Genomic DNA, 26134 nt, shown 5'->3' with positions numbered 1-26134 from the left:
TGCCTGGGCTGGCTTCAAACCTCAATCCTCATATCTTAGTTTCCTGAGTAGCTAGGATTATATGTATGAGCCACTGGCACTTGACTGTATTAATATTTTCTATGCTGTCTATTGGGGCACATAATCAAAAAAGCCAGCAAAGTAAACAAGCAATAGTTGTCAATCACTGCAAATCTCCAAGCAAATTGCCCAGCTCACAGTGATGAATGATCAGCTACTCTTCACCTAGTCCCAGTTTTCATAAAGAGTGACAGCAGTCCACCAATTAGAACTTTCCCAGTTAAGTGCTTTCTCTTACTCTTTTGTGTTTTTAAAAAATAGTCCAGCCAGGTACAGGTGGCTCATACCTGTAATCTGAGCTACTCTGAAAGCTAAGATCTGAGGATCACGGTTCAACAAAGCCAGCCTGAGCAGGAAAGTCCATGGCTCTTACCTCCAATTAACCACCAGAAAACTAGAAGTGTGCTGTGGCTCAAGTGGTAGAGTGCTAGCCTTGGGCTGAAGAGCTCAGGGACAGCGCCCAAACCGAGAGTTCAAGTCCTATATCGACCAAAAAAAAAAAAAAAAGGCTAAGCCAGGTGCCAGTGGTTCACGCCTGCAATCTACTTACTCAATTAAGAGACTGAGATCTGAAGATCGCAGTTTGAAGCCAGCCCGGGCAGGAAAGTCTGTGACTCGTATCTCTAATAACTACTCAAAAAAAGGCCGGAAGTGGCTCTGTGGCTCAAGTGGTAGAGTGCTAGCCTTGAGTAAAAAAGCTCAGGGACAGTACCCAGGCCCAGAGCTCCAAGTCCCAGGACTGGCAAAAAGAAAAAAAAAAAAGGTGCAGAATAAAAATTTTAAAACCACATTTTCCATTAATGATGTAATAACGCAACGCCATATTTTACATGATTTTAGAGGAGGGGAGTTTCCCCTCCTCTAGTGCACAGGAGAGGGTACTACTGTGCCAGCAACAGAATGTAATTTTAATTCTCAAAGCCAGAAAAATGCCATTTATTTTATTTATTTTGTTGCCAGTACTGTAACTGGAGTTATAGCTTATCTCTGGCTTGGCTTTTTCCACTCACGGCTGGCATTCTACCATTTGAGCCACACCCCTATACAAAATGCCATTTATTGATGAGGAAACTAAAGCCAGACACAAGGAGAGACTTGTTGAGGTCATTCAGCAAGGCCCAGATTAGAACTCACATCTGCCTCAAGTCTGTGCCTTCATTTTTACATTATGCCTGATCAAGGTGTCATGTACTTACTTGGCCCTGGTTACATGAGAATCCTGTGGGTAGGAAAGCAATTTATCTCACCTGTACTTGCCTGGATACTCACCACTGGCTCTGAGCACTGGTGGGGACCTGCTCTGCTTCCTGTTGAAGTTCATTCTTGTCAGGGCTGCTGGCTGTGGATTTACAGAGCTGACTCTTCTGGTGTTGGCGGATCATTTCTGCTAATGTCTCTTGGACACTAGCAACAGTTCTCTGGGAGTCCTGGAGAATGGCGTGCTTTTCTGAAAGGAGCTCCTTACAAGCGCTCAGCAGGTGCTGACTTCTCTCTGTGAGTCTCAAGTCTGATTGGGGAGGCCAATGCAACTCTGGCTGAGAACCAGCTCTCAAGTCAGTCTCTTCAGTGCTAGGACTGTCCAGCTGCTGGCTCTGCTTAACCAAGGGTGTCCTCTTGTGGCCAGCTACTGTCCAGACACTTGACTCCGACCTGGACAGAGACCACCAGATTTCATATAATTGCCCATATATATAAAAGGCCTCCAAACTTTTAAAAGCTGGTGTGGCAGGAGACTGATCGTCACCTAGCTTGTCTCTTAGGTGGTCACAGCCTAGGAAGAAAAGGATTTTGAGTTACGCATTTATCTAGCAGAAATACAGCCTCCAGCCCTCAGGTTCTGTTACCTGACACCTAAGAGGCAGACCTCACAAGAAAGAGTAGCAGCAGTGACAATCATGTAACCACATGCCTTCTGCCCACAGCCAACAGAACTAAGCATTTCCTGGCTTGCAACAATACTCTCATTGCCACTCAAGATATGATCAGCAAAGAATCCTATGTCCTACCAAGGCTTTATGGGCAAGCTCACGCTGCTCTGGAAAATCACTATGAAAAGATTCCAGCTTCTTACTGGGCTTTTTTTGTTGTTTGTTTTGGTGCCTGTCCTAGAGGGCTTGATCTTAAGGCCTAGAAAGTATTCTTTAGCTTTTCCTGCTTAAGGATAAGTGCTCTATCACTTAAGTCACAGCTCTACTTCCACCTTTTTGGTGGTTAATTGGAGACATGAATCTCATGGACTTTCTGCCCGGGATAGCTTTGAACTGTGATCCTCGGATCTTAGCTTCCTGAATAGCTAGGATTACAAGGCATGAGCCACTGGTTTAACTGGCTTTACCGGGCTTTTCTAATCTTAGTGGCTTGTGATAACATTACTATTTCCTTCCCTCTTAGATGGATGGCATGGAAAGTGGGTAGGAGATAGTGAGATGGGTAGAGCCAGATAAAAAGAAAATAGTCAAGGGCTGGGGATATGGCCTAGTGGCAAGAGTGCTTGCCTCGTATACATGAGGCCCTGAGTTCAATTCCCCAGCACCACATATACAGAAAACGGCCAGAAGTGGCACTGTGGCTCAAGTGGCAGAGTGCTAGCCTTGAGCAAAAAGAAGCCAGGGACAGTGCTCAGGCCCTGAGTCCAAGGCCCAGGACAGGCAAGAAAAAAAAAAGAAAAAGAAAACAGTCAAGTCATTTTTGGCTCCCTCTTAGGAGCTCAACCAGAATGTTCAGTTCCTACTAAAAAGATGTAATTTGGCTAATAATAACCCCAGAATCCAAATGCCACATCATCAGTGGCGCTCAGGCAGCCACATTATGGCTTAGGCAACAATGTGAGTCAAATGGGGATCATTTACCGTCAGGGAGAAAGGTCCAGTGGACTTCCTGCATGATGGTGAAATTCCCGGAGTCATAGCTCCGGACCACAGCCCGAAGCAGGGCTGTTATTGCCTCATCCCAGGAGCCCACCTGCTGGTTCAGCACCATCAACGTCAGATCGTGGCAAATGTGGAGCAGGAGCTGGAGAGAGGGCCAGAAAGTCAATTACCCATATCCTATAGCAGACGCCAAGGAGAACACCAGCACCATACCTCGTAAATGCATATAGAAACAAGTTCATAGAATCGACAGCTCTTTTCTTTTTTCGGTACTGGTACTGGGGCCTGAACTTAGGGCCTAAGTGCTATCACTTAGCCTTTTTGCTCAGGGCCAATGCTCTACCACCTAAACCAAATATCTACACTCAAGTGGTTAAGAAAAAGGAGCTGGTTTTGAACAGTGATTCTCAAGTCTCAGCCTGCTGAGTAGCTAGGATTATAGGCATGAGCCACTGGTATGCAGCTTGGAATTCACATTTGTAAAAGCTCCTCTGATGGCCACCACTTACCTTTGCAGCCATCTTGTATCTGGATATGTGACAACCCACACTGTCTGGTGTTAAAGTCTGAACAATCTGATAAGTGCCTTGACATATGCCCTTAATTAAAACACAAGAGTGGGCTGGGAATGTGGCTTAGTGGCAGAGTGCATGCCTAGCATGCATGAAGCCCTGGGTTTGATTCCTCAGTACCACATGAACAGAAAAGGCCAGATATGATGCTGTGGTTCATGTGGTAGAGAGCTAGCCTTGAGCAAAAGAAGCACAGACAGTCCCCAGGCCCTGAGTTCAGTCCCCAGGACCGGCAAAACAGCAACAACAACAAAAAAGCCATGAGGCTGGGCATGGTGGTGTTCTCAGAAGGTTGAGGCAGGGAGACTTAGATCAAGGCCAGCGTAGGTTACATAGCAAGTTCCTGTTTGGGATGTATCCCAAGACCCAGCCCTAAGGAGAAAACCAAAAACCAAAAACAAGGGTGAGTGATCAGAATTAAAAGCTGTAAACAAAACTGGCAGTACAGTTTAGATAAAGTCAACACATTTTAGGAATGTGGCTTGATGAGTTTTGACATAGTTTGTTTCTAGCTGCTGCCAAAAGTTGGGTGTGGGTAGCTCATACCTGTAATCTTAACTATTCTGGAGGCTGAGATCTAAGAATCATGATTCAAAGCCATCTGGGGCAGGAAAGTTCAAGAGACTCTTATCACTGATTTAAACATCAAATAAAAGCCAAGTGGTAAAGTGCTAAGGGCTCCTACCCCCAAGTTAAAATATATTCACAAAACCTTGGTATCAACAGGGACAGTTTACAAATAATGACCACAAAAGCAAGCAACAAAAGAATTCATATGAACTAACATAGAGTTGCCTTTAGCAAGCTAGGGGAGGGACAAAAGGAGATGGTGGGAGGTGTAAAGGGAGATGCTTGAAGTCAGGGCCTGGGCACTGTCCCTGAGCTTTTCTGCTCAAAGCTAGCACTCTACCACTTGAACCACAGCACCACTTCCAGATTTTTGTGTTTAAATGGATAAGAGTCTCAAAGACTCTTCTGCCCCAGCTGGCTTCAAACCTTGATCCTTAGATCTCAGCTTCTTGAGTAGCTAGGATTACAGGCTTGAGCTACCAGAGCTTGGCTTGGTTTTCCCTCAAAAAAGGGAAATATTTGTCTAAGACTAACTTCAAAGCTAACAGACTTTTTACTTAGTCTGAAAGGATCTTTCTAAGGTACTCAGGACTGTTTTGATTAATTTGATTGCTGGCACTGGAGCTTGAACTTAGGGCTTGGACACAGCCACAGCTCAACTTCTGGTTAAATGAAGATAGGAGTTGCAAAATCTTTCCTGCCCCAACTGGCTTTGAACCACAATCCTCAGATCTCAGCCTCCTGAATAGCAGGAATTACAGGTGGAAGCCACTAGCATCTGATTCTGGGATTGCTTCAGTCATCTGAAATGCAACGGTATTTTGTTTCTCTATTACACTGATGTGGACTGTGGAAGTCTGACTTCTGAATGATTGATGTGCAGATGGGTACCTGTTTGGAGGGTGTGTTGTTTGTAGCAGATGGGTATTTCACATCTTGCAGCTTCTTCAAGGCTGCGTGATATTTCCCTGGGGTGTCGAGGCTGAAGACGCTTTTCCACACTGTAGTCACTCTCTGCACAAAAGGCCCTTCTGTACTTGTTGCCCAAGTGTGGTAAGAAGAGGAGCTTCTGCCTTCTGGAAGCTGCTTTTCCTCCAAATGCTTGCACAGTAGCTCAAGGAGACAAAATACCAGTCTCTGACCCTGAGACCCAACAACAACAAAAGAGGAGGTGTTACATAGGGCAGCACTTAAGGTCACCCACAAAGCTTTCCCAGTTTCTCAAAGAATCTACTTTTCAATCTGTAACATCTGAGCACCCTCAAAATGAGCTTCCTGCACAATTTTAGTCATGTGTGAGGAGAATAAGAAGTAGAATCTGACAGGCATTTTCCAGATGCTTTTTTGGGTATGCCTACCCGTGGAGGCCCCCAAACCTCTTTTAGTGACATACAACCCATCTGGAGACTGGTGGCTCATGGTTCAAAGCCAGCCTGGGTAGGAAAGTCCATGAGACTTTTTTTTTTTGGCCAGTCCTGGGGCTTAGACTCAGGGCCTGAGCATTGTCCCTGGCTTGTTTTTGCTCAAGTCTAGCACTCTGCCACTTGAGCCACAGTGCCACTTCTGGCCATTTTCTGTATATGTGGTGCTGGGGAATCGAACCCAGGGCTTCATGTATACGAGGCAAGCACTCTTGCCACTAGACCATATATATCCCCAGCCCCCCATGAGACTTTTTATCTCTAATGAACCACCAAAAAGCTAAAACTAAGCCAGGCACCAGTGGCTCATGTCTGTAATCCTAGCTACTCTGGAGGCTGAGATCTAAGTATCACAGTGTGAAGCCAGCCCAGGCAGAAAAGTCCCTGTGAGACTCTTATCTCCAATTAACCATTCAAAAACTGGAAGTGACACTGTGGCACAAGTGGTAGAGTGCTAGTCTTGAGCACAAAGATGCTCAGTGACAGTGCCCAGGCTCTGAGTTCAAACCTCAGGACCGGCTAAAAAGGAAAAAAAAAATTAACTATGAATGACTACATTCTCTCTTACCCTTAATAGAGCAACAAACAAACCCCATAGGACTTAAGCGAGATGCCAGGGCCAGGGCTTGCTGGACACTTGTAAGGATACTTGCCAAATTGGTTAATTTGTACAAGTGGAGTTATGCACTTGTGTTTGACTAGAAGAGGATTTGGACTCTTTCTTTCCCTCCCCCATTTTGGTGCTATTTCTGGGGCTTGAACTCAGGGTGTTGGTGCTGTCTCCAAGCTTTTTTGCTCAAGACTAGGCTCTTGAGCCATAGCTCCTCTTCCAGCATTATTTTGGTGGCTAATTGGAAAGAACAGTCATACCGAGGCTGGCTTTGAATTGTGAGTCTCAGATCCTAGCCTCCTGAGTGGCTAGGTTTATAGGTGTGAACCACTGGACCCTTCCTTTTTATTTTACTATTATTTTTGTCAGTCATGGGGCTTAGAGCTTTTTTGCTCAAGATTAGCACTCTACCAGTGAACTATGGCACCACTTCCCAACTATTCCTTTTTAAATACCAAGAATGGAATTACCAGACTGACCTGTAGACTTTCATGCAGCTGCAAAGCTTCCTGGGCCCCCACCCAGTTCTTGGCCAGCAACAATTCTTGGGCACATCTGAGAGCCAGAGAGGCAGACAGCTCATTTTCCCCAACGATCGCAGCCAGCTCTGCAGCCGTTCTAAGTGATGCAGCATCCCCCTTCTTAGCCAAAACTTTGGCTGCATCATAAGCAGAAGTGGCACCTAAATAGCTGCAACATGAATAAAAACCCAAGGCAGAGAATCATAAACATCTAATCCTGCTCTCCAGAAGGCAGAAACGCTCCTTTCTGTCCATTTTGTTGCATGTACTCTTCCTATAGTCCTAGGTATCATTGTGTCAAGTTGCTCCTATAAAGGATGAGGCCAGGATGTCCTAGCACAGTGTACAAGACAATCTGAACAATCCCTCCCAGTCTCCTTATTAAACGGTATAAGACAACACTAGAAAAAAAAGTAACATTTCTTAGTCTGCTTCTCAGTGTTGTTGATTTGTTATGGTAGGATTTAAGAGGCAGCTTAAAAAGATGCTTCTGCTGGATCCTCTGAATGAACAAGTCCCCCAACTTTGTATCTGTGCCCTGTGACCTAACCTATTCTCTGCTGCAGTCACTTTTTAACCACCTTGCCTTCTGGAAAGAGAAGATTCACTGGTAAGTATCATGTGTGGAAGGCAAACTCCCCTCAAAAAGGCGAGACCACCTTGTTCCTCCTGTTGTGTTCTACTACTAAAGTGACAACTTGTCCAGGACTTCTCCAAGGACAGACTGAGTTAGTGGTCAACCTAGCCTCTCTCCCCTATTACCTGAGATTATTTTAATGATGCCTACCTTCTCAATCCCTACTCCCAACTCTCCCTATTGAATCTGAAGCCAATGTCTGCACCCCTGAAGATGGCTGAAGATATAATGGAGTATCTTCCCATGGCTGCCATGTAATAATAAACATCTTTCCTCTGTCCTTCACCATGTCTCTTTCTTTAGTATACTGGGGTGGATGACCAGACTTACTAACTTCAAAGTCCTGGACTTTGGGTCTGGAGTCTAAAAACTTGGTTTCAGAATCTGATAAGTCCGATAAACTTGAGCTTACTATATGCCTTTAAATATTCTTGTAATATTTCAGTGGAAATGCATGTGTACACTGTGTGCATGGATAAAAATATCACAGTAAAGCTTCCTTACAATGACAAGTGTTTCTTTCTTTCTTCTTCTTTTTTTTGTTTTTGGCCAGTCCTGAGGCTTGGACTCAGGGCTTGAGCACTGTCCCTGGCTTCTTTTTGCTTAAGGCTAGCACTCTGCCACTTGAGCCACAGCGCCATTTCTGGCCATTTTCTGTATATGTGGTACTGGGGATTTGAACCCAGGACTTCATGTATACAAGGCAAGCGCTCTTGCCACTAGGCCATATTCCCAGCCCCGACAAGTGTTTTTTTTTTTTTTTTTGGCCAGCCCTGGGGCTTGGACTCAGGGCCTGAGCACTGTCCCTGGCTTCTTTTTTGCTCAAGGCTAGCACTCTGCCACTTGAGCCACAGCGCCGCTTCTGGCCATTTTCTGTATATGTGGTGCTGGGGAATCGAACCCAGGGCCTCATGTATATGAGGGCAGGCACTCTTGCCACTAGGCCATATCCCCACCGACAAGTGTTTCTTAACTCAAGAATAAAATAAGATTTTCTAGCAACTTATCTCTATTTCTCACTGCAGTCTGGTCCTGCTCTTCGGCAGAAGCCTTTCTAGGTTTAAGAGCACCTGAGTTCCCCTCGGGCTTACCATTTGGCTGCTATGGCATAATGGCCATCTCTTTCCAGGATGGTTCCCCAGCTGAGGTACAGGTCCTTTAAGACTGGGTCCTCGGGCCTCAGCCGTGCCTTGGCAACTGCAATAGCTTCTCTAAAGGCAAGAACAAGTTTTACTTCAGCATTTCCGCCCCGTGCCAGTACTGGGACTTGAAAATTAGGCTCATAATCTCCTTCAGCAGCTATTGTTTCTCTGCCACCTGAGCTCCACTCCTACCCTACTTCTGGCTTCTTCCTGGGGTTAGTTGGAGATAGAGTCTCTCAGATTTGTTTGCCTGGGCTGGCTTTGAACCTTTATCCTCAGGTCTTAGCCTCCTGAGTAGCTAGGATTATAGGCTTAAGCTGCTGCTTAGCAACTTCAGTAAATAGATAGGCTATAAGAGGGGCTAAAGAGGGGCTAGGAGACAGGATAAAGAGTGCCTTTCCTAAAAAAAAAAAAAAAAAAATTCTCATCACAGAGAACAGGCTAAAGACATGCTCTGTTCAATGGCATTACTGAATCAACAGTTCTATGAAAACTGTCTCTGGATTTCTGTTGGGAGGGTTCATGAAGTCAAAACTACTTTCTATTAATGCCAAGAGGTTACCTGACTTTTAAAAGCTGTTGATGGGCTGGGAATGTGGCTCAGTGGTAGGTAGAGTGCTTGCCCAGCATTCATGAAGCCCTGGGTTTGAATCCCCAGTACGACATAAACAGAAAAAGCTGAAGTGGTGCTGTGGCTCAAGTGGTAGAGTGCTAGCCTTGCACAAAAAAAGCACAAGGCCAGTGCCCAGGCCCTGAGTTCAAGCCCCAGGACTGGCACAACACACACACACACACACACACACACACACACACACACACACACACACACAACAAAAAAAACCCCAACCTCAAAACTGTTAATGTTGCCGGACACTGGTGGCTCATTTCTATAATCCTAGCTACTCAGGAGGCTGAGATCTGAGAATGGAGATTTGAAGCCAGCCCAGTCAGCAAAGTCTGTGAGACTCTTACCTTCAGTTAACCACCAAAAAGAGAAAGCAGGAAGTGGAGATGTGGCTCAAGTGGTAGAGCACTTTTCTAATATGTGAGAGGCACTGCATTCAATCCCAGTACCACAACAAATAAATACATGAACCCGTACACACATAAGACAAACTTTTCAGTGAAATGAGAATTTTAAGAGAACTTATACCTATACCTGCCAGTGGGAGCCTGATGGCTCTCCAAAGATAAATATACTTCTGTAGAGTGTGACTATGATACTAAGTAATGTGTTTTGTTTTGTTTTTTTACCAGAAAATATACAACCTTTATAAGATTTATATCACTCAGTGAACTAATATTTTCCAAATGGTATGCAACTTTTGAGTTTGAGCCAACATAAAATTAATAGGTATAAGAAAAAAACCCTCAGTTCATCTAGAAAATTAATCTCATCAATATTTATATTCAGCATAAAGGATTCAAAGCATTCCAACTTAACAGCAAGCATTGTCAAGAGTAAATTAAAAACAAACAAAAAACAAGACCAAAATGCAAGCTACCGATAAGAATTTTCATTGACTGGCCAGTGGCTCATGCCTGAAATTGTAGCTACTCAAGAGGCTGAGATCTGAGGATGTTGGTTCAAAGCCAGCCTGGGCAGACAAATCACTCATATTTCCAATTAACCAGAAAAACAACAAAAAAAAGGAAAGGAGTACAGATGTGGCTCAAATGGTTGAGCACTAGCCTTGAATGAAAAGGGTCAAGGGAGAGCAACAGACCCTAGTACTGCACAAAAAGAAAAAAGCTGTTTTTCTCCTACTGTTTTGGGTACTTACAGCTATATATTTATAGCAGGAGAGTAAGCTTTTAATCACAGAAAAGACTCCCAGCAACCTAAGGGGACTGATTACTTCTACATAACACAAATGAGGACAGAATAGTGGGATATCAAAAAACCAAACCAAAACCAACCTGGAATGTTGTATTTTTCTAAACACACACACACACACACACACACACACACACACACACACACACACACACACACACACACACACACACACACACACACGGAAAGCTTTGAGGATGGCTGGGAAGATTGTTTCCTATCACAGGTGGAACATAAAAAGGGAGATTCCCCATGTAATTCACTAAGATCATCATCTTTTTTGATGTTGGTACTGGGGCTTGAACTCAAGAACTCCCATTCTTCCTTACCTTTTTTGTTCAAGGCTAACTATCACTCTACCATTGGAGCCACAACTCTGCTTCCAGCTTATTGGTGGTTAACTGGGGATTAAATGTCTCAGATTTTCAAACCACAACCTCAGATCTCAGTCTCTTGAGTAGCTTGAATTACAGGGTGAGCCACCAGTGCCCAGCTATTTATTTGTTTTGTGCTTTTTCTCTCTAATTGTATTACTTTAACAAAGAACATTTCAATTTTACTTTGACTACTGATCAAATATTGAACCACACAGACCTGTAAAAGTGGTTTGATTTGAGCAGCTCCACAGCTTCATATACTTTGTGGATGGAAAGCAGGTGAGACGCTGCCTTGACGTGCTGATCCTGGAAACATAGCTGCTTGGCAAAGGCTTCCACAGCCCACAGCCACACATGGTAGCCAGCTTTCGGAATGAAACAAAAAGAAGGCATGTTTGGGTTGAAATTGCCTAGTTTTTGATCACTGAAAGCAGTAGAAAATTTAGATATGAATTACTCTCCCATTCTCAAACATACATTGCTTCCTTGTATAAGAGGGTGAACAATGTGACAGGACATGAAAGGTATGGAAGCTAAGGGAAGTGATGGTGCTGCTTGAGGTAATTGACCAGCAATCAACTCTAATCAGCAATCATTTTCTGACAGCAATCAGGAAGGAGCATGAGGTGAGTCTGTAGTGTTGGTGACAGCAAGTTTCTTGACATGGTGCTGTTATATGCAGGGTGCATACTTGAATAAAACCAGCCAAGCGCTGCTGGCTCATGCCTATAACCCTACCTACTCAAGAGACTGGGATCTGAATGAGGATCGAGGTTTGAAGCCAGCCTGTACAGGAAAGCTTGTGAGACTCTTATCTCCAAGAGCTGGGGAGTGGAGCTGTGGCTCAAGTGGTAGAGCTAGTCTTGAGCACAAAAAGTCAGGGACAGGGCTGGGAATATGGCCTAGTAGCAAGAGTGCTTGCCTCCCATACATGAAGCCCTGGGTTCGATTCCTCAGAACCACATATGTAGAAAACGGCCAGAAGTGGCGCTGTGGCTTAAGTGGCAGAGGGCTAGCCTTGAGCAAAAAGAAGCCAGGGACAGTGCTCAGGCCTAGAGTTCAAGGCCCAGGGCTGGCCAAACAACAACGACAACAAAAAGTCAGTGACAGAGCTGGGGATGGGGCTTAGTGGTAGAATGCTTGCCTAGCATGCATGAAGCCCTGGGTTCAATTCCTCAGTACCACATAAACAGAAAAAGCCAGAAGTGGTGCTATGGCTCAAGTGGTAGAGTGCTAACCTTGAGCAAAAAAGCAGCTCAGGGACAGTGCCCAGACCCTGAGTTTAAGTCCCAGGACTGGCAACAAACAAACAAACAAACAAACAAAAACACCTTAAGGACAGCCCAGGCCTTGAGTTCCAGCCTCAGGACTGGCAAAAAAAGAAAAAAAATGAAGTAGTGTATTCCAATATATTCTGTTGTGCAACCATTTCCTGATACATTTTACTCCCTAAAATCCAGAGCTCTATTCTGGATCAGAATGCACTGAGCTGCCCCAGTCTTTTGCACTTAAGGGAGTTTCTATTGTAGGTATACAATTTAAAATTTAAACACTTCTTATTGATAAGACATACAAGTTCTTGTCATCATTTGCTATTACAAATATTTACATATTACAACCTCCATAAAAGTGTATATCTGTCATTGTGTACGTGACTGTAGTGAATTTTTTTTTGCCAGTCCTGCGGCTTGACCTCAGGGCTTAAGCACTGTCCCTGGCTTCTTTTTGCTAAGGCTAGCACTCTACCACTTGAGCCACAGCGCCACTTCTGGTTTTTTCTATATATGTGGTACTGAGGAATTGAACCCAGGGCTTCATGTATGCGAGGAAAGCACTCTACCACTAGGCCACATTCCCAACCACTATAGTTAAATTCTTATAATTTAAGAACTGCTGAGTGCAGGTTACAGGTATGTTAAAAATTTTAAGATATGTGTTTATTGTTCAACAAGATGTTTTCACATGCTATGATCTGTCCCTCAGAGATGGAGACTGCTGTTCTAGGGTAGCCCTGTTGAAGTGTTAGAATCTTTTAAGGGGTGTGTGTGGAGGGGGGAGAAGGAGGGATGATCAGCGGATTGGAATTAAGCCATGGAGGGACTGTACCTGGAAAAGACAGATGTTGATCTTGTGGAGTGGACTAGTTCCTAAGCAGAGGAGCAGAGGGAGTGGTTATTAAAAAGAGCAAATAGGGCTGGGATGTAGCTCAGTGGCAAAGTGCTTTCCTAGCAAGTGTAACATCCTGGGTTCAATCCCCCAGTACTAAAAAAGACAAAAAAAAAAAAAAGCAAACATTCGGGCTACCGGTATATAGATTCAGTAATATAGTGTATGTGTATAATAAGGCTTTGAGTCTAATCCCTAGTACTCCTCTACTCCACCAGAAAACTAGCCTGGCACCCTTCTCTCTCTGGCTTCTGTAATCTCTCTTGCCAGATCCTGATCAGGAAGCTCTTATTTAAGAGCTAAATACACTCTTTTTCTTTAGAAAGTACACAGCTTCAAGTAGGTTGTTACAGTAGCCCAGAATGGCTTTTACTATTAAAGCATGTTAGTGCTGTGCCTGTTCACAGGTGCTGGGGTGAAGTATTAGCTTACTATTACACAGAATTAGCTTTGTATGTAACTATAATTTATTTTTTGTTGGTTGTGGGGCTTGAACTCAGGGCCTAGGCCCTATCCCTGCGCTCTTTAGCTGAAGGCTAAATGCTCTACCATCTTGAGCCACAACTCCACTTTCAGTTTTTGAGTGGTTAATTGGAGAAGAGCCTTACAGAGACTTTTCTGCCTGGGCTGGCTTCAAACTGCGATATTCAGATTTCAGCCTCTGGAGTGGCTAGGATTACACAGGTGTGAGCCACCGGCACCCAGCCTGTAACTGTATTTATAAGTGATTACATGATTAAGAGTGGTACTGCTAAGGGCTAGTGAACATAGCCTAGAGAAGATGGTACGTTTTTGTTGAGAAGCACATACCTACTGGTGCCATAGCCACAAGATTGTCTGTCAGCTCTCCTCTTTCTGCTGCCGTCTGAAGAACACCTTTTAGGTCTCCTTTCCAAAGCATCAGCTGGTGAAATAATTCAGGGTGGCCATTTTCCAAGTGACCTTTCCCTGTTGGAAAAGATAATAACCATTTCACTGATTTCTAGAAAAAGAAAGGCAAAAAGTGAAAGAGGAAATATGTACTCACTCACTGAAGGGAAAGTTACCTACTGGAATTATTTTCAAGGGGCTAGAAGCCCATTTGGTAACTTACCCACTCAACCTGCTTTACTCATACCCTGTCAGTTAGAGTAAACATTGAGTTTTTAGGGGGTGAGGGATGTGTATGAGTATGCAGGTTGTAACAGTTGACCACAAAAAGCTGGGTGCTGGTGGCTCATGCCTGGAATTCTAGCTGAGGCTGAGATCTGAGGATCCCAGTTCAAAGTCAGCCCACACAAAGAAGTCCATGAGACTTTTACCTCCAATTAACTAGCAAAAAGCACAGAAACTAGAGCTTGGTTCGAATGGCAGAGTGTTTTACCTTTGAGGGAAAAAGCTAAGGGACAGTGTACGAGCCCTGAATTTAAACCCAGCACACACACACACACACACACACACACACACACACACACACACACACACACACACACAATAACAATACCATAGGACATACATATGCAGATGGATGGGAAGAAGACTGGATTTGTCTCACCTTCAGTCTCAATCATTCTGTACAGGGTAGGCCTGTCTGTGAAAAGCCCCAGGTGAAATCTTTCCTCAAGATCAGCAGATACATCCTCATTTCGTTCTGTACATTTAAAATGACAAATATGAGTGTATATATATATATGTATATATATACACACAAACACACACACATATATACATATACCCCATATGTTCATATATACATAGCCTACATTTTCCTATCTGATAATTCAAAAAACATGACCATAAAATTACTTCAGAGTTCTGTGCCCTTGTTTACCCCAACAGAAATACTTGTTTTGGGTTACAAAGGTAGCAGAATATACCCAGGGGTTTGTAGCTCACACCTGTAACCCTACTTGCTGAGATCTGAGTATCATAGTTTAAAGCCAACCCAGGCAAATAAATCCTCAAGATTCTTATCTACAAGTAACTAGCAAAAAGCCGGAAGTAGAGATGTAGTTCTAATGGTACCATGATAGCCCTGAACAAAAAAAAACCCAAAAAACTCTACATAAGAGCTCCAGGGCCTGAGGTCAAGCCCTAGTACTGGCCCACTCATACCCCAAAGCTCCAAAAAATTAAAAAGAATCCTAAAACCCAAAATGTAAAAATATAACTTTTAAAGCAAAATCCAATTCTGATTTGTTAAATAAAGCTTTGCTGGAAAAAAAATGTTGAAAAACCTCAAACCTCAACATGTACTTAAATGATGCAACAAATAAGCAACCTAACAAAAATTAACTAGTAAAGAAAGTTCCTCTTATTAAGACCAAATACTTCTTGTCATCCCATTCTTTATCCTCTACTTTCATGGAATTGTCTTTAATTAAAACTTTTTTAAACAAAAAAAATAAAGTTCCTTAGTATTCACTGGGACCCATGACAAAGGGATTCAATTGTTAAAAAAATTCTCCATTTTTCAAAAAATTCTATTTTCAAGAAAGGAAACCGTGTAAACATATACTGCAAATTATAAACTTTATTGTAAAGCTCCAGAGTGAAGTCAGTGTTTAAAAAAAAGAAGCACATGTTACAAGTTTCTATGCTTCTGACAAGACACTAGAACCTTGTGATAGTGTGGCTTCTAGGAAGGAGAAAGGGCAAAGACAGGATGTGAAGGATGGGAAGAAGAGTTAATTTTAGAATGTTTGAAGTTCATTTTATTACATGCCACCCTCCTGAAAACATACAATTTAATTAGGCACTAGTGGCTAATTCCTGTAATCCTAGCTACTCAGGAGGCACCGATTCAGAGAATGGTGTTTCAAAGCTAGCCCAGGCAAAAAAGTATTCAACTCCATCTCCAATTAACAAGCAAAAAGCTGGGCTGCAAGTGTGGCTCAAGTGGTAGAGTGTAGAGTGCTAGCTAAGCAAGCAAGGTGAGCAAGTAGGAGACCCAGAATTCAAACACTAGCAGGGGCAGAATCAAAATAAAATAAAGAAAAAAAAAAGCCCGAAAGTCCCCTAGTACCAAAACCATGGTTTTTAAGTAATGGCTTGAAAAGCAGAAAACAAACATACACCCTCCATAAATAAAAAACTTTCATGAGGTATTTTAAAGGAACTGTTGAATGGATGTATTTTCAATAAAGAAGAAACTTTTTCTACTTAAAGATGCTATTAGTGGGAACAAAAGTGAAAGTAGATTTATACCCAGATAGTTAGACCAACATACCAACTCTGATACACATCATTGAGAATGATAAAGCAGAGGACTAGATCCCAAAGCACTGCACAGGGCTAAGAAATCAAGTGGGGATCAGGGTATGGGGCTGAAGAAAAACAAAGGCTACTAAGGAACATAGATACAGCTAATTAAGTTTAGATTTGCTATCTTGCTCATATAATCAGTAAGCATGAGCCCTTGATATACTAGACCACAAAAGCCTGTGCTGTGGTCAAAGTTTATGTTTTCACCTTTGGAGTGTTTTTTTTTTTTTTTTTTTTACCTTTGGAGTGTTTTGCAGTTGCCAGCACCAAACAGTCATGATGAAGTTCCTCTTTGGACCTGTGGTCCAGGCTTGTACTCAGAGGAAGCATGGACCGAGCTTTCCTCTTCTTGATTGAGGCTTCTGAAATGTAATAAAATAATGCCAAGCTGAAAAGTGGATGAGAAATAAAATGGAATGTATGTCTATTGTACAGATGTACTCTACCAAAGGGATCTGTGCCTCTGGGCACAGATTCTGACTCCTACATTAAACTAGCTAGTCAATGTCCACAATATGCCCTTGGTAATATCAACAAAGCAATAGTCACAGCAATAAAACATTTTATCAGGTGTTAAAAAACAGTTCAAAACCATTACTCAGGTGGCTTACACCTTAGCTACTCAAGAGGCTGAGAGTTGAGGATTGCAGTTCAAAGCCAGCCTAAGCAGGAAAGTCTGTGCGACTCTTATCTCCAATTAACCACCAGAAAACTGCAAGTGGCACTGTGTCTCAAGTGGCAGAGTGCCATCCTTGAGCTGAAGAGCTCAGGGACGGTGCCCAAGCCCAGAGTTCAAGCCTCCAAACCAATAAAAACAAACAAAACCATTACCCATACTGAAACATAAGCAGAACACCTACCCTGTTTTTCAAACTTACTATATACTTTTGAATTCTAAGTTGTGTATAATAGTTTAAAAGTATATTTTGGTTATTAGATACTAACCTGATTTCTCTTTAGCTGGTTCCTTTTTCAGTAAAGTAACTTTGTTATTAATAGTGACTTTTGACTTTTCAAAGCCTGAGGAAACCGGACTGCAGATAATTGGTTCTTTAGCATCTTCACCATGGAGGAAAAATAAAGAACAATGTTTGGGGTAAGAACTATGCAGAATCTAATTCTAAACATGAAAAGCTTTACTAGGCCTAGCTATTCAAGTTTATTCATCCCAGGAAGACTCAAAAATTTGTCCTTTGCCTACCTCACTTGAGGAAAATTTTGAACTTCTAGTCTCTTTAACTTTATATCAGAGAACAAGAAGTCCCTAAATTGCCCAGGTGACAAGGCACTTAATATTTGGATCAAGGGCTGGGAATATGGCCTAGTGGCAAGAGTGCTTGCCTCCTACACATGAAGCTCTCGGTTTGATTCCCCAGCACCACATATATAGAAAACGACCAGAAGGGGCGCTGTGGCTCAGGTGGCAGAGTGCTAGCCTTGAGCAGGAAGAAGCCAGGGATGGTGCTCAGGCCCTGAGTCCAAGGCCCAGGACTGGCAAAAAAAAAAAAAAAAATTGGATCATTAAGTACCAACTGCCAAATTTAATTATACAAAGAATAACCTTACTAATGGAGGATAGTAATTATATGTGAGTCACAATCCTAAAGGTACAAATTAGGAAAAAAAAAAGTAATCTGCTGACCAACACCAAGAAGTCTATCTTGGGCAGCCATTTGGTGATGTAGAAGCATTTTGATAAGCCAAAATCTGTGATGTTTTATTTACCCATGCTATGGATCCAACAGTCATCACTTAGGATAGAGAGAATCAGAGATGCCTGCAAACCACTTCACTTTTATCACTTCAACATAGGACAAGAAGTGATACAGATCTTGCCTGGAAAGCACAAGTCAGAGTACCAACCCAAGGACCATAACCAAAAAATAATCCTCTTCCTTCTGGATTAAGCGTAAGTAAATCACAGCATCTCCTTATATTATCTGATAATAAGCACCAGCTAGTACAAATATGTAAGAGTAATAATGCTATTTTACCCAAGAATGACTTTTTCTCATCTATGAACTGGAATTCATTATGGAAGATTAGTGATTTCACAGATTTCTGTGAGCTTATACTCTAGTTTTAACTGACTAGAAGAACCTAATAATGGTTCATAATTCTTTTCTTTTCCAAGATGACAAAAAGCTAAGAAGGAGCTCGAGGTGAGATGGTGAAATTTGGCAGTTCACACTAGAATAGTAGTTCCCAAGGTCAGACATTTATAAGGAACAGTGGTTTCTTACAGATGGGGCTGAAGATGCCACACTGTTAAAACTTTTTCCCCTAAGTGTCTATGTACACAGTATCCTTATTTCACTTTGTCCATGGTGTTACTCTTCCTAGTTGTTTGTTTTTTTTGTTTGTTTTTTTAAACGAAATTGGATTGTTTCTACTTCAATAATCCAGCAGATCTCCTTTAGCACATCACGGGTATCTATTTTAGAGAAATAAAGCTTTAAGGAAAATTAGTATGATTTCCAGAGGCACTAAAGATGCCAGCTAAGAAGTTGGGTTATAAGACGGGTGAGATAAAGAAGTTTCAGAGTAAGGACCTAGCTTAGTTTCCTAGCCATGATAAAAATCCTCAGAGTTAGTGAATCAACATGTGATTCTGCACATACCTGTGGAAGTGAGGCCACAGGGTAACTCTGGTTCCTGGGCTTCTTCTTCGCCCTCCTGGTCTGACACCCCATTCTCTGTGGGTACTGAGTTCTCCTTTATGCTCTCTTCATTCCCCTCAAGTGACTCCTGCTTTATAGGCATGCGCAAGGTAGGTTTCTTCTTCTTTTTAGCCTTTGGCTTGGGTTGAGAGAGCCGTTTTTTCTCCAATTCAATACTTTTTTTGCCTACCAAAAAAAAAATCACAATAAGAAAAACATTAAAATAGACATTCTTTCTTAAAGGGATCCTGGGTGGTAATCTCAAAACTCTTATTACATTACTCTGTTTTTTATTTTCTTTTGCTTTTCTTCCTAATCAATTTGTGTGTTGGGGGGGGGGGGGGTTGAACTCAGGGCCTGGGTGCTGTCCCTAAACTTCTTTCTTTTGCTCAAGGCTAGTGCTTGAGCAACATTTTCACATCTAGCTTTTTGGTGGTTAACTGGAGATAAGAGTCTCATGAATTTTCTTGCCCAAACTGGCTTTAAACCATGATCATAAGATCTCAGCCTTCTAAGTAGCTAGGGTTACCCAAAGCCAGCACAATGTTAACCAAACTCCTTTGGGATTTCATTAAGCCACAAATACGATGCCCAATTACAAGAGGACATTCAACATCACCAAGTTAAGGAAGTCACATGGATCCACCACCACTGTCCATATTCTCTTCAAATTCCAGGTGCACACACGGCATTTGACTCTCAGGCTTCACTGGTTGCCTAGACCTACAACAGCTTCTGCTTTCCTTTCAATTGGGGATCTGAAACTTAAAAGCAAGGCTAGCACTTTACCACTTGAGCTTGCAATGCCACTCCTGGCTTTTTTTTGTTTTTTGTTTTTCTGAGCAGTTTATTGGAGATGAAGAGTCTCATGGACTTTTCTGCGTGGGCTGGCTTCAAACTGTGATCCTTAGACCTCAGACTCCTGAATAGCTAAGATTATAAGCATGAGTCCCCAGTACCTAACTTATACAATTTTTAGTGGAAAAACTAGTTTATTCTGAAATAGTAAATCCAAATATTTCATAATGAAATAAATACAGGAGATAACCTATGACACCATTTTTTTTTGGGGGGGGGTGGCATTCAGGGCCCAAGTACTGTCCTGGCTTCTTTTTGCTCAAAGCTAGCACTCTACCACTTAAGCCACAGCGCTACTTCTGGCTTTTTCTATACATACATGGTGCTGAGGAATCGAACCCAGGGGTTCATGTATATGAGGCAAGCACCCTACCACTAGGCCATAGTCCCAGCCCAGACACCTTTTTTTTAAAAGAGCTTTTTTTTTTTTTGGGCGGGGGGGGGGTCTTTTTTCCCCCCTTTGTCTTATTATTATTTTTTTGCCAGTCCTGGAGCTTGGACTCAGTGCCTGGGCTCTGTCCCTGGCTTCTTTCTGCTCAAGGCTAGTACTCTACCACTTGAGCCACAGCGCCACTTCTGGCCTTTTCTATATATGTGGTGCTGAGGAATCGAACTGAGGGCTTCATGTATGCAAGGCAAGCACTCTACCACTAGGCAATATTCCCAGCCCCCTTTGTCTTATTTTTTTTTTAATTAATTTTATTTATTTATTTATTTAGAGTTTTATAAGTGCATGCTGTGACATTTCCAGGAAATCATAAAATATATCAACATCAGACTTTCTTACAGCTCCTTAAAACAATTTTAGCAGGTTTTGTTTGTCTTAGGTCTTGAACTTAAGAGCCTGGTTGCTGTTGCTGATATTCTGTTCTTCAAGCCTAGTACTCTACCACTTGAGCCACAGCTTCACTCCAGCTTTTTTGGTAGTTTAGTGGAGATAAGAGTCTTAGACTTTCCTGCCTGGCTTCAAACTGCAATCCTCAGATCTCAGCCTCCTGAGTAGCTGGGAGTACAATGTAAGCCACCAACTCCCGGCTTCAATTTGTTATTCATACCATGGTGGTCATGTTTATTATCAGTCAGTTTTTTGGTAATCAGAAATGAATTTCTTGTTACTTATTTTCAAGTTCAAACAGTCCCAGTTTTCATCAGTAGCAGCAGCCACTTCCTGCTGGCTTTTGTGTTCTTAGTTCTCCTTGACTCTTTGATCATGCCTTGACTTTCTGGCATAACATAGTGTCCCATTATCCTTCCATTTCCCAAAAAAGCCTTGGACCTTTTCAATGAAGAATGATACTGGGGCTGGGAATATGGCCTAGTGGCAAGAGTGCTTACCTCGTATACATGAAGCCCTAGGTTCGATTCCTCAGCACCACATATATAGAAAATGGCCAGAAGTGTTGCTGTGGCTCAAGTGGCAGAGTGGTAGCCTTGAGCAAAAGGAAGCCAGGGACAGTGCTCATGCCCTGAGTTCAAGGCCCAGGACTGAAGAATGATACTTAGCGACCAAGCTCTGGGTGATAGGCAGTGTGTTTCCTAGGGCCCTGCCTCCCTTGCTGGGGCTCTGAATGGATATCTTCTTTTATGACTCTCATTAATTTGATAGGTAAGGAAAAGAGAAAGGGTTTAAGGCAAACATTTAATGGGCTCCCTGCCTTGACTGACCTTGAGGAGGCCTGGAGTGATCTTGCATGGAAGTCAGCCATTTGTACACACAGAAGTCATCTGCTCCTGAGTAGATGCAATCTGGATCCAATGGGGACCACACCACACAGAGCAGTCGGCCTCGATGTCCTCGGAAGTTGCACAGAGGCTCTTCCCGCAGAGTATCCCACACCTGCATTCAACACCATGTGACAGACGGACAATGACAAGGTCTGGTTATTCTGAGCCACACAGGTCCTTGTTATCTCCCAAATTAGCCTGTGACTATTTCACGGAAAGCAGCCCTTCTTCATGGCTCCCAGCTTTGTGCAAAGAGCTCAATTACAATTCAACACCAAGTCAGACATCTATCACAGATACTGGTTCTCCAGCTGCTGAGGACAATCTAGTGCTAACATCAAGAGCTACTCACTTCGGCTCCGGAACAGTGCATGTGCATGCATACCACGACACACTTTCTTTTTATTTTCTTATATCCCTGCCACTTTAGTTTGTCCGAGCCTTTTCCGTAGGAAGGCTGTGATAACCAGTAAGGAAATAGCCAGAGCTATTTTAGAAAACTAAATGAACGGCAAGTTAACTTGGAAATTGGTAGAACGCTAAGGCAATCCTAAATAGGGCAGTGTCCCAGTACAGATCTAGGGTGAGCTGTAGAGTTTTATAAGTGCTTTATTCTGAAGGTGGAGGAGGAAGGAGAGAGGGGAGGGGAGGAGAGGGGGAGGGGGGATGGGGGGGTTGCCAAGCACAAGACAGATGAGGTTCCACACTTGATGGGGGACGGCTTCTCACACTTTACTCCCTTTCATCCGTGTGACTCTAGGCTACAAGCTGCATTGGAGTTCCTCTGTACAGCAAGATGTTTCTTGCCTTTTTTTAAAGCATTGTTGTAAAGTATTTGATGTACATTACAGATTAAAAGAAAAAAGCGTATTGTGTATATTACACCAATGCTACCGTATTCCCTTATCTATGGTTCTAAATATTGCTTCAATTTCAGACTTTTGAAAGATGTATGGATTTCCAGTTTTTCTTTTCTTTCTCCCAGTATGTTTTAACAAAAACAAAAAGCAAAAAAAAAAAAAAAAAGAGGAATATTTAGCAGTATTGTTTGTTCTGATATGTGAATTTGTGAAAACTAACCAAGGCACCCAGCATTTTGGGACAATTAACATCCATCATTCCACCCTCCTCCTTGTCAACAAAGTGCTTTGTCACTGCCTAAAAATTTTAGATGTAGGTATTTGAAATGGATTTTTTTCATTTATACCAGTTTTCTTTATGATAATCCAGTGTTAAAAGAAAATAAATTCCAATTGATCTGTCATCCACATTTGCTAAGAATGTCTATTTCCAAGGACCTTATCTTACAAAATACACATTCTTGCTTGTGTGTCTGTGCGTGTGTGGGTGTGTGTATGTCCATGTACGTATAACAACAACAACAACAACAAAACCTGTGTGAGATTTTCATTTCAATAGAAGTGATTTCATTTCACTTGCTCATCTTGTACAAAGTTTTGTTCTTGGGGTTTTAGAATCAATGTCCATCGGTTCGTTCCTTTTGTACTGTATTCTTCGGATCATCTAGTGACTCAGGATATTAGGCCAGCTGAGATGAAGTTAGAGGATTTTAATACGTTCACACATTCTTGGATATTAACTCTTTCTACAGGTCAATTTACTTCCACATTTTATGTCCTCAGAAACCATGGCCGACTCAGTAGTTTCCCCTTGGGGCCAATTACTTGAAGTATCTACAGAAGATGTAAACTGCTCGCCTTATCCCATCATCCCCTAACTTTTCTGTTCGTCAGACAGGGAATAGTAGACAATTATGAACTTGAAGCTAATGCTTGACTAGTGGTGAAAAGAGCTAAGAAATAAGGCTAACCATTTCAAAGAACGTGGGCTGTGGGTTAATTAGCTTTGCTTTTTAGATGCAACTGACTAAGGCCAATAGGTGCCTAGTAAATGTTAACTGTTCTTGGAAAAAATAAAAAATAATAAATCATGAAAAAAAGAAAAAGAGGGCTGGGGATATAGCCTAGTGGCAAGAGTGCTTGCCTCGGATACACGAGGCCCTAGGTTCGATTCCCTAGCACCACATATACAGAAAACGGCCAGACGCGGCGCTGTGGCTCAAGTGGCAGAGTGCTAGCCTTGAGCGGGAAGAAGCCAGGGACAGTGCTCAGGCCCTGAGTTCAAGGCCCAGGACTGGCCAAAAAAAAAAAAGAGCTACTCACTACTTGGCAGCCCTGGTATGGCATTTCATCTTTACTTTTTAGAATGTGCAAGTTTCTGATTTACTGATTTATAGTAAAAAAACTGTTTCCATGTCAAGGATGACGGTGTATACAGAAAGCTAAGTTAGGAAGACCTAGAGTGTGAGGCCAGCCTAAGTGACATAGTGAGAGATTCTTGTGTCAAAAAAAACCCCCAAACCATAAACCAACCAAAAATATCTAATTACTTTTGTGATTAGCCAACATTGCTGTGTTTAAGACAACTGCATTTGTCAGTGTGTGGTTTACGCCTGTAATCCTAGCTATGCAGGAGGCTGAGATCTGAAGGTCAACCAACATTTAAAGCCAGCTGGGGCAGGAAAATCCATCAGACTCTCATCTCCAATTAACCACCAAAAGGCCAAAAGTGGAGCTGTGGCTCAAGTGGAATGCCAGCCTTGTGCAAAGAAAAAAAAGCCAAGTAAGGGTGTGAAACCCTAGGTTTAAGCCCTACTAACAGTACAAGAAAGAAAACAAAAACCAATATAAAACATGTAAATTCTGTCTAGCTACTCATAGTAAATCAGAATGAAATCTGTAAAAATGTTGAAAAGTTTGCTATGACTTTCTTTTTGTCTAAGCATAAAACCCAGACTTAGCCTAAGAGCCCAGAATAAACAAAATGGCTGGTAGAGCTGAGACAATCTCTTTGTACAGAAGATGAAAGTGGAGGAAGGAAAATATGTCCATAATTGGCAGAAGACACACTCTATGTTATCTCCTTAGTTCTTAGGTTCAAATGCACAGTGAGGAACCCTTGGGGTCGAGGACAGGTTAAGAAGACAAGGGTACCTGTGCTGTTCCATCGTAGGAAGCAGACACTAGCCTCCCATCATGATGTGGGCTCCATGCCAGACTGGTAATCTTGGCTGTGTGTCCTGAAAGGGTCCGGTAGGGTTCCGTCATGGTCACTGGAGACTCAGGATTGCTCTCTAAGAAAAGGGCATAGAGGAAGGTGATAAGGCCAGAGTAAAGATTTTTTTCAGACAATACTTTTTTTCACAGGCAATACTGTCTTCTGGCTCAGAATGTGGTACATTATCAGGGTCTGACACACAAATTTACCACGAAATGTGTTAGCTTTCACGATTTCCTTCTGAAAGCCAACGAAAGGAAAATAATAAGCCAGGTGCCAGTGGCTCATGCCTGTAATCCTAACTACTTAGGAGGCTGAGATCTGCAGTTTGAAGACAGCCCGAAAGTCCAAGATTCTTAGCCCCAATAAACTACTCAGAAAAAAGCCAGAAATGGCACTGTGGCTCAAGTGGTAGAACACTAGCCTTGAGCACAAAAGAGGCTCAGGAACAGAGCCAAGGCTTGACAAAAAAGCCCAAAGACCGACCAAAAAAATAAAGAAAAATAATATTCTTGTTAATATTTACTAGGCAAAAGGTATAAAATGACGTTTATTATGAGGGAAAAAACATAAAAAGCAAAGTTCAGGAACACCTACAACAGCTATTGTCCTATACATATCAAATGTGACAAAATGTTAAAACTTAATGAACCTACGGGCTGGGAATATGGCCTAGTGGCAAGAGTGCTTGCCTCGTATACATGAAGCCCTGGGTTCGATTCCCAAGTACCACATATATAGAAAATGGCCAGAAGTGGCTCAAGTGGCAGAGTGCTAGCCTTGAGCAAAAAGAAGTCAGGGACAGAACTCAGGCCCTGAGTCCAAGGCCCAGGACTGGCAAACAACAACAACAACAACAAAAACAATGTAAACAGTCAATAGAATATTAGTTACTCATCAATTTCTTTCCTGATGAAGAGAGTGATCAAGATTCAAGCTGGCTGGGGCTGGGAATATGGCCTAGTGGCAAGAGTGCTTGCCTCGTATACATGAGGCCCTGGGTTTGATTCCTCAGCACCACATATACAGAAAATGGCCAGAAGTGGCGCTGTGGCTCAAGTGGCAGAGTGCTAGCCTTGAGCAAAAAAGAAGCCAGGGACAGTGCTCAGGCCCTGAGTTCACGGCCTAGGACTAGCCAAAATGAAAAAAAAGATTCAAGCTGGCATGTTGAATTGCAACCCCTTTGTATGAGTACTTAAAGATGATTAAATAAATAAATAAAAGAAATGAATAATTCATAACAGATGACTTAGGGAAATTAACAAACATTTAAAAAAAACGTAATGAACCTAGTAAAGTGTAAATAGGATTGCTTTTGTACTACTCTTGCAACTATTTTTTAATTTGAACTAACAAGAAGATAAGCCAAACACCACTAGTGGCTCATGCCTGTAACCCTAGCTCCTTAGAAGATTGAGATCTGAGGATCATAGATTGAAGCCAGCCTGGGTAAGAAAGCCAGTGAAACTCTTGCTCCAATAAACCATTCAAAATCTAAAAGTGGAGTTATGCCTCAAGTGGTAGTCTCAGCCTTGAGCAAAAACGCCCCAGTACTGGCACAAAATCAAAAAACCCAAAAATAAAACCTATCTCAAAAATCACCAGTGACTAGGAAATGGAAACAAGAGGATTTTTTTTTGTTGTTGTTGCTGTTTTTCTTTTCTTCCTGTTTTCTGTCTTTGGGAAGGCAAAGGTGGAGTATGCAGAAATGGAGGCACAAAGGGTGAACACATGGAACAGTGGTATTCACTAGACACCATGGTGAAAATGAACTATAAAACTTGTGG

The 26134-nt window shown here is 42.4% G+C and overlaps 1 protein-coding gene across 2 annotated transcripts in view; it reads right to left on the bottom strand.

Moving 5' to 3' along the window:
• Positions 1-26134, bottom strand: part of Gemin5 (gem nuclear organelle associated protein 5) — a 51858-nt gene that overhangs the window by 2377 nt on the left and 23347 nt on the right. For both annotated transcript variants that reach the window (XM_048334065.1, XM_048334066.1), the window contains exons 14-26: positions 24284-24423; positions 21210-21381; positions 18648-18872; positions 16972-17085; positions 16266-16388; positions 14318-14413; positions 13594-13731; positions 10835-10982; positions 8353-8472; positions 6583-6793; positions 4964-5215; positions 2910-3072; positions 1330-1831 (exon numbers count right to left, since the gene is read on the bottom strand). In XM_048334065.1, coding sequence (XP_048190022.1) covers positions 1330-1831; positions 2910-3072; positions 4964-5215; positions 6583-6793; positions 8353-8472; positions 10835-10982; positions 13594-13731; positions 14318-14413; positions 16266-16388; positions 16972-17085; positions 18648-18872; positions 21210-21381; positions 24284-24423 — 2404 coding nt within the window. The remainder of the gene's footprint in view (positions 1-1329; positions 1832-2909; positions 3073-4963; positions 5216-6582; positions 6794-8352; positions 8473-10834; positions 10983-13593; positions 13732-14317; positions 14414-16265; positions 16389-16971; positions 17086-18647; positions 18873-21209; positions 21382-24283; positions 24424-26134) is intronic.

The sequence above is a fragment of the Perognathus longimembris genome, chromosome 25 (assembly GCF_023159225.1).
Source record: "Perognathus longimembris pacificus isolate PPM17 chromosome 25, ASM2315922v1, whole genome shotgun sequence".
NCBI lineage: Eukaryota > Metazoa > Chordata > Mammalia > Rodentia > Heteromyidae > Perognathus > Perognathus longimembris.
Note: the sequence above shows the minus strand (reverse complement) of the source record. Positions and strands in the feature narration are given on the sequence as shown.